Source organism: Chrysochloris asiatica, unplaced genomic scaffold, assembly GCF_000296735.1.
Source record: "Chrysochloris asiatica unplaced genomic scaffold, ChrAsi1.0 scaffold00052, whole genome shotgun sequence".
NCBI lineage: Eukaryota > Metazoa > Chordata > Mammalia > Afrosoricida > Chrysochloridae > Chrysochloris > Chrysochloris asiatica.
Window position 1 is genome coordinate 8,724,772 of NW_006408570.1, and position 12,900 is coordinate 8,737,671.

The 12,900-nt window shown below is 37.7% G+C and overlaps 1 protein-coding gene and 1 non-coding gene across 2 annotated transcripts in view; both read right to left on the reverse strand.

Annotated features, from left to right (window-relative positions):
- Positions 1 to 8,059: 8,059 nt before the first annotated feature.
- Positions 8,060 to 12,900, reverse strand: part of ETAA1 (Ewing tumor-associated antigen 1) — a 22,018-nt gene continuing 17,177 nt past the window's right edge. Inside the window, exon 6 of the mRNA XM_006862946.1 lies at positions 8,060 to 8,178. Coding sequence (XP_006863008.1) covers positions 8,060 to 8,178 — 119 coding nt within the window. The remainder of the gene's footprint in view (positions 8,179 to 12,900) is intronic.
- On the reverse strand, positions 11,796 to 11,868 carry TRNAF-GAA. Its single transcript has one exon. It is a non-coding gene; the product is annotated as a tRNA-Phe (tRNA).

Below are 12,900 nucleotides of genomic sequence, written 5' to 3' on the forward strand. Positions count from 1 at the left end.
GAGGCAGGCTTGCAAAATGTGCCCTTTGGTTGTTTCAATGATTATATATTCCTGAGTGTTTTTGTGTACTTCCCCCCAAAAAAAACAAACATACAAACAAAAAACAGAGGGAATAGAAGCAAATACTGTTGACTGATGATGCACGGAGGAGATTGAAATTATTGAAATGAAACTATGAATGTAAAACCGATGTTCTTCCTTGTAAAAAGTATCACCTTTAATTCACAATAAAAACTTAAAAATAAAAAAAAAATGCTAGTGAGAGTAGAAAAGAGACAGAGAAAAGATTATAGTAAAGAAAAATACTAAGGGAAGAATAAAAGAAGGGAAGGGCAAAAGAAAAGAGAAACAGAAAAAACCAGGGAAGCAAACAAAGAAAAGATAAAAAAACTAGGGAAGGGGGAAAAAAGGAGGAATCTGAGGTGGGTGAAGGACCCAGACAGGAGAAAATTGTGTGGGGCAGAGAGAGCACCTGGTATGTTGGCACCCTCTGCTAGCCAAGGAGATCACAGGGTGCAGGGAAAGGATGGAAGGGTAGGCTGTCCAGTCTTAAATGGAGTTCCTGCCAGTCTAGATGGTGCTGGTTGTCAGGGCACCTGATTGGCAAGTAATTCGTGCTGCCCCAGGTAACGGCTGATGTCTGGGAACTTGTTCCCAGAAAGAACTCTTTTGGGACTAGAGGGCAGTGAGCGGCAGGGCTGTTCTGTATAGAAGGAGTCCTTGCCTGCTGAGGGTTAGCTGGGGCAGGCCGCTCATCTAGCACTGCATGTTCTGCTGGTTTGATCAGATGGAGTTCACATATTCTCAGGTATGGAAGTGGTATATCTGAGCCACAAGGGCACAACTTTGATCTCAGGAGGAGCAGGGGCTGTGCAAATTGGGTTGTCACTGGCCTAGTGGGTGAGTGTAGGGGCTGGGTATGCTTCTGGTCACCAGAAAGGTGTCGAAAACAAGGGAAGCATCATCCCATCTTTTTGGTCACCAGTCACCCATGTGGTCACTTATTCTTTCAGGCCACTATCCTGAAGAAGAGAAGCTGCTTACAAATGATCAAAATGGCTGTGCTGTGTCAGAGCTGTTGACAATTCACGCCTCCTCTCTCAACATGCTTGCTCTGTTTCTTCTCCTAGTCTGTGTTCCGTTCACTGCTCTATCCTTTTCTCTGAAGCTCAGTGTTCTAGGATTATCTACATATCTGTTTTATTTGGTCTCCCAGGTCTTTGTTATAGAGAGTCTGTGAACGTGTCTGCCGTCTTGCCAGAAGTATTATTAATGTGCATTATTTTTGTTTCTATGTATATAATTTATACTGTTATGTAATGTTTTTTTTTTCTTGTGTCTTTTTCAATTTCAGTATCAGGGTAATGCTTGCCTCCTAAAATGATTTGGGAAACAATTTTCCCTCTTCAGTTCTTTGGAAGAGTTTGTGTAAAATTGGTATCAGTTCTGCTAGGAATCTTAGCTATGGCATCAATTTGATTAATATATACATATGGCTGTTTGCTTTGTCTCTTCTTGAATGAGCTTTGGTAATTTGTGACTTTCAAGGAATTTGTCCTTTTGTCTAAATTGTCTAATCTTTTGGCACAGTGTTGTTCATATTTCTTTGTCATTCTTTCAATATTTGTACAATTTTTAGTGAAGTCATACAATTAACACTTATTTTCTGAATAAAATTTCCCCCTAAATCACTGCTTTAGCCGTTTCCCACATTGTTGTTTCGATTTTCAGTTTCAAAATGTTTTATAATTTCTGTTTTTATTTATTTTTTATTTATGGATAATTTAAAGTCGTTTTATTAGTTTCCAAATGTTGAAGGCTTTGGGTGGAAGGATCTTTTTGTTACAGATTTCTAATTTAATTCTTTTGACATAAGAGAACATATTTTGTGCAGAATACTGCTGAACTGATACTTGTTTTATGATTCAGAATATGGTCTATCCTGGAAAATGAAGATGGTTGTAATGGTTTGGGTATGGAGTGTGTTATAAATATTAGGTTACATTAGTTGATTGCTGTTGTTAAGTGCTGTTGAGTCAGTTCCGATGCACAATGACCCTGTTTAGGGTTTCTGAGGAGAGACGGGTGAGTGTGAACCACCGGCTTTGCGGTCAAGTGCATTCTGCAGCTCCACACTGATTTTGTATCTATTTATTCTATGAATTATTGAGAGGGTATAGTCATATCTCTGATGTGCAGTTCTATTAGTTTACCATATTTCATGTGTTTTGAAGCTCAGTTATTAGGTTCATAAACATTTTAAATGGTATGTGTTCTTGATTAACCATTTCATCATTATAAAATGACCCTCATGTCTGGTAATGTTCTTTGCTATGTAAATCACTTTGAGTAATATTAATACATTTATTCAAGATCTCTTTTGGCTAGTGCTAGAGTCCTGGTGTGGTGCTGTGGGCTAATGCGCTGGACTACAGAGTCAGTTTGAACCTCAAGTTCGTGGTTCAAGCTCACCAATCGCTCTTTGGAAACCCTATACAGGGTCACTATGGGTCGAACCGACTCAATGGCACTTAACAACAACAGTACAATATATCTTTTTCTATCAACAAATTTGTGTCCTTAAAGTATGTTTCTTATAAGCAGCATATAGTTGGGTCTTTCTTTTTTTATCTAGTCAAACCATCTCTTTCAGCTAGGGTATTTACATCATTTATATATGGTAAGGATTTCATCAGTCTTCTTGCTATTAGTTTTTTATTTGTTTCATATTTTGGTTGTTTCTTTCCTATTTTCCCTTTTCATTTCTTGTTTATGATTAATCCATTTTTTAAAATACATTTTATTTTGTGTTGAATTACTGAGTATACCAAATTCACTGCCACAGAATTTATTCTAACTCATAGCGACGTTTCCGAGGCTGTGAACCTCATCTTCCTTTCTCCCGTGAAGTGGCTGGTAGGTTTGAATGGCCAACCCTGCAGTTAGTGGTCCAGTGCTTACCCTACAGTCACCAGGTCTTTGTTATTTTAGTATAGTTGCTTTACGGTTTACAGTACATATCTTAAACTTACTAAAGTCTACCTTCAAGTGGTATAATACCACATTATGTAGTATAGTATAAAAAGTTTACCAAAGTACACAGGCAGTTGATGCCTTCCATGGTAGTTTGGACTACAATGGAAAATTCTTCAGATCAAGGAACATGCTTGTCTCCTCAATGTACTGGGCTAAGGATGAGCAATTTAGACATTGGCTACCAAAAATTGGCCATCATAGTGGATGGCTTACAAACTTTCGTGGGTGTGCTCAGTTTCAAAATGAGGGGAAAGGTAGACTCCCCTCTGAATAGTTTTCCCCTTTCCCAGATGGGTTTGGTGAAAGGGGGTGGGGGATGATGCTGATAGGATTTTATGATTTATTTGTGAGTAATTGTTAACAGGATAAATTGTTGTTACGTGCCGTCAACTCAGTTCCTACTCATAACAATCCTGCGTAGTGTTTCTGATCTGAGAACAACTGGTGAGTGTGAACTGACTGACCTGTGGTTAGCCATCCAATGCTTATCTATACTGCCACATCAGCACTCCTTAACTATATAGTAGACCGTTTGAATGTTACAGCTTACTGATGCTCATTTCTCTTAAAATTTTTTCCTTTCATTTTGAATAATTACTATAGCTGTCTTCAAGTTCAGTAGTATTTCATAATGCAATATCTAATCTGTCATAAATCCTATCCAGTGTATTTTTAACTCATTGTATTTTTTATTTCGAAAAGCTCCATTTTGGTCCTTTTTTTATTGTCCATGTTTCTACTTAACTTTTTGAAGGCAGAATATAGTATTAATAATTTCTATTGTGTTTATTAAGGAGCTCTGGTAGAGTAGTAGTTACAAGTCAGGCTGCTAAGCTCAAAGTCAGCAATTGGAAACTATCAGCCTTTCCACAGGAGACAGATGCTTTCTGCTCCTCAGAAAGATTTACAGCCACAGAAACCCTATGAGTCAGAGCCAAGTCCACGGCACACCAGCACCACCACCAACAGCATTGTGTTTATTTGCTATATCCAACATCTCTTGTCAATTGTAGGACAGTTTTAATTGACTTAGTATCCTCACATATGGTTTTATTTATGCTGTTACTGTTGTGTGCCATCGAGTCAGTTCCAATTTATTGTGACCCTGTATAGGATTTCCAAGAATAGCTGGTGAGTCTGAATTGCCAATCTCGTGGTTACCACTCCAGTGCTTAACCTATAGTACCAGACTGGGTGTCCTTAATTGGATGCCAAATAGTGTGAACTTTATCTCATCAGGTGCTGGATAGTTTTATTTTTCTAATAAAATGTTTGAGATTTGTTTTGGGTTGCACTTATACTCCTAATGATTTTGAATCTTATTTTATAATAGGTTAGGTTGAGGCCATGAGCATGCTAAGTATAGGGCTAATTATTTCCCATTATTAAGTTCTGGAGTCCTGGTATGGCACCATAGGAAAAGCAGAGCACTACTAACCACCAGGTAAGTGGTTCAAACCCACCAGCCACCCTATACAGGGTCGCTATGAGTCAGAACCGACTTGATAGCATTTAACAACAACGGGAGACAGTTTTGTTTGTACAGTTTGTGATCAACAATTGGCTATTACCAACTGGCTCTGCAGAAGATAAGTCTGTGGAAGGAAAATCTGGTGAAGAACTTCCAAAAAGATTACAGCTAAGAAAACCCCATGCAGCAGCAGTTCTACTCTGTAACATTTGGGTAAACATGTGTTGGAATCCCCTTGAATGGCAATGGGTTTGGTTGTGTTGTTGTTGACCCAAGCGAAAGCAACTACCCAGTGCCCTGTGACAGGCATTGTTATAGGTCCCATGTGGAAGAGTCCCACTGTTCCCTCTAATCTTCTCACATGGTTTTCTTGAGCTTCGGGTATTTTCTCACATACATGACCTGATCATTTCTGAGTTGGATACTCGAGGGATTCTCTCCTGTTCTCTGTTCTGTGAACTCTGTCTGGCTCTCCCCAGACACTCACTCGCATCAGTCAGCTTAGGTTATCTGCTAGGGTCTTCTTCAGTTCCCCTGCCATGCACTGGAGCAATTGTAGCGCGCAATTCAATTATTCAAGTGATCTTGAAATCCTTTTTTTCTCCATATGGGCTGTTAGACTTTTGTTTTGTTTTGTTTTGAATTTGAGTGTTTTAGTAGGAAAGGTAAATCCAGTCCTTGCTACTCCATCTCAGCCAGCAGCAACAGGAGTTACAACTAACTTAAAAAAAAAAAAAAAAAATTCCCAAGTTTTGGGAATTTAGCAACTAAGAACATCCACAATTATCTGAAAAAACTATTACAATGCTTCCCATTTCCTCAAGTACATATCTATGTGAGACTGGACTTTTCCCCATATACTTCAACCATAATAACAAATCGCAACAAATTAAATGCAGAAAAATGATATTCTGTCTTCTATAGTCAGATGAGATTTGCCAAAAGTGTAAACAGTGTTACTTTTCTCATTAAGTTTCTTATTTTAGAAAATTAATTCCATAGAACTATGGTGATATGTTATGATTTATTTTTATTTTAAAATAAAATATATAATTTTAGCAAACGACAACAGATATAACACACATTAAACAAAGGCTTTTTTAGGGATCAACTTTGTGAGACGGTAAAAAAGTCCCAGCACTGAAAGCTTGAATACCATTGTTCTATATAGTGTGCATTTAACTAGAAAACTTAATTTTACTATAGGGATCCAAATCCTGCTAGCAGTTTTAAATAAACCAATTTTTGTATTATGCAGTAAGACTTCCCCCAATAATTTAAAATAGAATACCCGGAAGTTATACAAGAATAAAGTGCAATAAAGACATTTGGGACTAGCTATACACTTGTGGCGTTGTGGGTTAATGCGCCAAACTACAAAGCCATTTGAACTGCAATGTCAGCGGTTCAAGCTCACCAGCTGCTCCTTGGAAATGCTACATAGGGTAGCTATGGGTCGGAACTGACTCTATGGCACACCACCACCACCAGTACCATCATAAATGAGAGAGAAGAAATCAATTCCAAGTAGGATACTCAAGGAAGAGTTTCAGAGTCCTGGTGTGGCACTGTGGGCTAATGCATCAGACTGCAAAGTCATTTGAACGGTCGTTCAAGCTTACCAGTTGCTCCTTGGAAACCCTATACAGGGGTCACTATGGGTGGGAATCGACTAGACGGCACTTAACAACAACAATTAATGAATGAATAAAACAGGCTAAAGGCACTTGAAGGGAAGCAAGGGGTAAGCAGGGAAGAGTTTAAGCAGAGATAGAAACATACAAAGCAGAGGTAGAATACAGTGAAGCCAATTCAGAAAAAATAAAGGTGTTCAATTCTTCATTGTTTTATATAAAAAGTGTCCTCCATTTATTTAAGCTACTAGATAGTCTTCTTGTTGTTAAGTGTTATCGAATCCATTTCAACTCATAGCAACCTGGCCTAGGGTTTCTGATATATAACTGGTGAGTTTGAATCAAAGACCTTTCGGTAGTTGCCCAGTGCTTATCCTACAGAGCCACACCAGGACTCTATTATACACTTTTAGACAATAAAGTTTACCTATGATTAGTCAGACTCCTAGTGTAGCATCAGCACTGGACTTTGAACCACAAGGTTGGCTGTTAAAACTCACCAGCTGCTCCTCAGAAATGCTATACAGGGTCGCTATGAGTCAAAACTGGTAAGACAGCACTTAACAACCACAAGAGGATTGGTTACTTCACTATGCATCTGAAAATACAATTTAGAAAATGGCATATGCTTACACAGGAATAACCTAAAAATGGACATAAATGATTCCTGTATTATAGCAGAACTAATGTATCTGACTCGACGGCACTTGACAAAAACAATGTATCTGAATAATGGTAGACAGCATAATAGAATATGTGTTTGCCATCTATAATTTTCTTCAGAAGTCATTTGGGAATAAAATTAGTTTTCTGCTTATGCCACCTGGCTAGATTTCTATTTTTTTTATCAGCAAGTTCCAAACAGGCAAGAAGGGGGTAAAAAGTAAAAAGAGAAAAAAATCAGTAAAGTCAGTACATTAATCAAGGTGGAAAACTGCATAGTTACAGGAAAAATATTAAAAAAAAAAGATTCTCAATTTTATGTCATGGAAAGATTGATTCTTTAATATAAGTGGAAGCAAACATTATTATTTAACAGTCCTTAATGGGCTTTTAATTACTTTCTTTTTAGTGTTATACTATAATTAATATTCCTTCAAAAAAATTATTTCATGTAGTAATATTCTGAAGCAAATGGCAGAATTGTCTAAGTGTCCCATATGGATGTTTCTACTCCCTGCACAGTTTAAACCTGCCTGTAACTTCAGGGCCAATAGAACTCACCTCTTCACCTATACAAGAGTGAAACTGGGCCAGGTGGTCTCTGAAGTCACAACCAGCTCTGAATGGTAGCAACGCTGAGTTATTTACATAGGCTGTCGACTATTTCTGGTTTTCTAAACAACTTAAGTATTTTCCCTAAAAATGTTAGAAAGTTTTCAAAATAGACACATTAAAATAGACTAATTAGTAATTTCTTTACAAATAATTAAGCCTTTTATTTCCCACCAACCATGTTCCTAGAAACATGGAAACCATTCATTAAAATTAAAAAATGTATAAAAAACTTCACCAACAGTTAATGAAAGTAAAACTTTATCAAATAGTCCCTATTATTTTAGTCAAGTTGAAGTTTGTTATTCAGAAAAGACTTAACACAAAAAAAATTGAAGTGGGTAGATTGTCTCCTTTTTGACAATTTAAAACATATAATGACTGCCCTTGGTATAATTCTAATACATAATTGATAACTTTCTGGACTTTCCAAAAGTTAGATGCAAATATTTTCACATACATCTGTAAGGAAAGTTTTCATTTACCACTGCAGACACTGATTTATTAAATAATAAGTAGAAGTCCATGCTTTATAATTCAGCATTAAATTTCTCACAGAGAAATCAAGAAAAACATTTCTCCTATCATGGATAGTTATCAACAGTCATTGTGACGTCTTCCAACCAACATTTCAGGAGACAGATTAAGTGGGAGCTGTATTTAGGGAAGATGCACGTATTTTGGCCATTCTTCGAACCAACGCTTCTTGTCTCTTTCTCTGAATTTCTTCAGGAGAATATTTTCTATTTTTCTCTTCTTCCTCTAAAAATTAAGCAAAATATATAAGCATTAGTTATATGTACTTTGAAGTCAATCTAAGAATGACTGATTTGGAAATACTTAAGAGTTGCCACACTGCTTTGGCTATTAAATAACATTACATTACCAAATATAAGATTTCAAGCCCTTATACACAGATCAAAGGACAAAGGAAAATACAGATTGATGTCTCTATTTGATGTTCTCTCTCACATAGTAATAAAATTCATTTCATTAAAACTATGTTTAATATCATCAAATAATTCTTGTAGAAATAGCAGCTAATTTACATACTCTATAAATGAGTATATTTAAAAGAAAAACTCAGATTTTAAATATTATTTAAATTTTAATGCAAAAGTAGTCAAAATATAAGATACCAAAGTACAATGGATCTCATCAATACCTCAAATAGTGTCGTTTTGTTGTTGTTGTTGTTATGTGCCGTGGAATCGGGTTCCGACTCATAACGACCCTGTAAATCTTTACGGGAGTAGAAAGCCTCATCTTTCTCCCGCTTCTTTTTAGTGTAAGATAAATAAAAAAATCCACTGCCACTGAGCTGATTCAAACTCATAACAACCCTATACAGGGTTTTGAGACTATAAATCTTAATGGGAGCAAACAGTTTCATCTTTCTCATGCAGAGCAGCTGGTAGGTTTGAACTGTGGACCTTGTGGTGAACAACACAACACCTAACTCATAGCACCATCATGGCTCCTTACTGTAAGATAAAACCAAAAAACCAAAGCCACTTTCATCAAATCGGTTCCAACTCATAGCACCCCTATGTAGGATTCCTGAGGTTGTAAATCTTTATAGAAGCAGAAGGCCTCCTCTTTCTACCAGAGGTGCTGGTGGATTCAAACTGCTGATGTTGTTTGAATTAACTGACTATACCACCAAGGCTCCTTCACTGGAAGCTCCCTTAGAACTATACTGAACAGCAGGAAGGCTGTGCAGATCCTCTTAAGCACAGTAACCCAGATGAAACAGACTCAGAGGATGGTCTCAAAACTCTGAGCTTCAGATAAAGGGATCTATATAAGTGGATCGAGTACTTACCGGGAGAAACCATTTGAACAGAAACAAGTAAGGAGGTCACTTCTGATTTGGGGTGACCAAAGTGAACTGTCACAACCACTTAGAATATGAGTGAGCAGACTGAGAAACAAGAAATCATTCCGTTTCAGAAGTCTATCAGTGTCTCACAGAGACAAATGAGCAGTGATTTTTTTTTCTACTCATTTCCTCTCAGGTGAACAGAGGTGAGATCTGTATGAGTAGACACCCCCAGTGAAGGTCCCCCCCCCAAGTCCTGAAGCTGGGAACATAATTGATGTGGGAGGAAACAACAGAAACAGTCAGAGGCTCTGCTCCAAGCAGGTCCTGGCCAGCCCAGGACTAGCTCTCACTGGGAGAAGCAGATAACGGGCCATGTGGGGAAAGAAAACAGCTGGTGGTAGGTCCGAGTGGCACAGTGATATCTGGAAATTTTTCAAGCGGTTGGGAAGGCAACAGTCCATTGGGGGAGAGACTTTCGGCAAGATGGTGGACTGGGCAGACATACTGCACAAACCACCTACAACAAAGATATGAGAGCTAGCCTGCCAGCTGTTCTGCGAAAGATGAGGCTTTCTACTCCTGCAAAGATTGAAAAGTGAACTATGACTTGGGGAGCTAAGGCCCCGGGGAAACTACGTAGGACCTGGGGGGGGGGGGGTGCCCTGATATTCAGTGAGTTACGGAAGCATATTCAAAACTTCACACCTCAAGATAGAGACAGAAGAGTTTGGGATGGGAGGTGGGTAGGGGTGTGCCACTGTTACTTTGAAACTGTGAATAATTGCTCAAACAAACAAAAGAAACAATCCATGATGGTTGGGAGTGGGGGGAGTGGAGGGCTGGGAAGTATTCTTGGGCTAGAGGGCAGATCCATGTTGAGATAGGTGACAAGGCAGACAGTATACAAGAGGGAGATTAGTAGAGGAAAGAAGATAGCAGGGAGGAATGGAATAGTGAATAGACATAAATGGTGTTAACTGTTGGTACATGGAGGGGGCAGCAAACATGTAATGAGGCAAAGTATATGATCTGTTCAATGTAAAACTGATGATCTGCTCTGTAAACCTTCATTCAATTTAAAATAAAAAGTTAAAAATAAAATCTACCTTTCTGTCTATAGAGTTACAAGGTTTCCATTTTAGCCAATGAATAGATCATTTAGAGTGAACTCTCATGTCAATTAACTTAAAAGCTGCCACCTGTGAATCACTGGCAGAAATTATAACTCGTTATATAAGAATACATCAATATACTCACAGTTCTATATATCAAAAAAGATAGTCAAATACAGACTTTATTCATAAATTGTTTTTATAAATAATTTTCTGTTTATACTACATACTCCAAATAAATCAGGGTGAGTAATATTGCTACATAAATCACAGAAACCTATACTGAACAGAAACATCAAAATGTGAAGCTAATGTTTCTCAACATATGTCGGTTAATACACTTCTGAAGGTGGTGTTTCATATCTACAACCTAACCTCCCAAGTAATGTGCTTTTCAATTTACATTACATCCAAATGGTAGAAGGCAAGATCAAGGCTATAGGGGAGTGGGGTAAGATTTACCAACAAAACTGTCATAGGACACTCTCGTTACCCTTGAAGAGTAAGCAGTGCACTGTCCTGATGAAAACAATTCCACAGCACAACTTTCCTGGCCTTTCTCTCACCAATGCGGTTTTCCATCTTCTTCAAACTTCTTCCTAAGAATCCCGTGATTGTCTTGTGTCCGTCAAGAAAACCTGCTGAGATCACCCTAAGGAATGCCAAAACAGTCCCCACAAACTTCTGGCCAGGCAGATTACCTTGGAAGACACTATTTTGACTGGGCTTTTTTTCTGAAGGTACCCTAATGAGACTAAGACAAGTATATTACTGAGAGAACTTGTCTGCAGTCATCCACTGATGGCAAAGACATGTTTGTTTACACATGTTTTGTTTGGAATAAATCTGTGCATGCATTAACTGGAGTCCTGGTAGCAATAGTTTTTGACTTACCCTGGTGCATCACGTCTCCCCTTCCTTTCTTGGTATAATCAGAAGTAGATGAATTTAATGTAAGAGACATATTTTAGATAAAACTTCCCAGATGATTTTGATAAATATTTTCTGTCATGAACTAATTCATTCATCGACTAGCTATTTTTCCTTCCAGAAAGACACTTTGTCATTAGTTTCACTAATTATCTAATGTTTTCCTACAAAGTTAAGAAATACAAGAAACTCAGAATTACACAAAAACATATGGGGGCTTTAAAAAGTTTGTGGAAAAATGGAATAAAATATTTTTTTCCATGAACTTTTTGAAGCATCTTCGTACATATACTCAGAGTTTACATTTAACTGACTATAAATTTGGAAGGAAAAGCAGGTCAATAATCCATGGCAACAGAAAAAAACTATAAATCCACTCACAATTGACCTGATAATATTCTGGGAAATAATTTCATTTAATACAATTACATCATGAACATTTAACTTATGGAGAGTCATCCATTTTTCTCATTGCTGGTGTTGGTTACTCCAAATGAACTCCAAAAGGCGCTTGCCGAAACCTGGGATTGAACCAGGGACCTTTAGATCTTCAGTCTAACGCTCTCCCAACTGCGCTATTTCAGTGTTGTTACAGTGAGTGCCGTTGAGTCAGTTCTGACTGATACCGACCCTGTATAGGGCTTCCACGGTGCGACTAGTGATTATGAACAGCCAACCTTGTGACTCAAACGAACTTGCAGTCTAGTGCTTATCCTACAGTGCCACACCAGGATTCCTTTTTCTCATTAGTTGTTCTTTTAACTCCATCTAAAAATATACAGCAAAGTATTTTATTTTGTGTGGCCTAACATATAGAGAAGATTCCACGTTTGTTGGAAATGAATGTATACTGCTGTTGCTGGCTGCTTAGTTCTGTATATTCTACGGTTAATTGTACTATTTACTTTGTCTGTGTCTTTGTTGACTTTCTTTCTAGATTTATCCTTCATCAAAAGTGCTACTATTATTGTGGACATGGTCTGATTCTCTTTTCAGTTTGAATGAAATTTGATTTCTGATTCTGGAACTCTTTCACTGAGTACACTGATAGTTACTATGGCCACGTCTTTTTGTTTGAATCTATAATCAATCATTATACAAGGGGACTTCAGAAATTTTGAGGAAAAATGAAATGGAAAGATAATAGAATTTTTCTATGAACTATTTGAAACCACCTCATATAATGTCCTAACTTGTTTCTTTTTCTGGTGACTTGCATGTTTCTGTGATGTTGTAGATATGTCACTGGTATTTTAAATACAGGGTTACCCATGGTATACAGGTTTCAGCTGTGTTTCCAGACTAAAGCGGACTAGGATGAAGGAGAGGCAGACTACTTCTGAATGTTTAGTCACTGAAGACTTTATGAATAGCAACAGACTGCTGTCAGATAAAATCACCGTAAACAGTACCAGAATACTGTCAAATATAGTGCCGGATGATGAGCTCCTCAGGTTGGAAGACACTCTAAGTATGACTGGGGAAGAGCTGCCTTACTCAAAACAGAGTTGACCAAAATGACGTGATTGGAGCAACGCTTTATGCACCTTCGTGTGTTGATGGGGCACAACTCAGAATGAGAAGAAACAGCAGCAAACATCCATTAATAATCAGAAC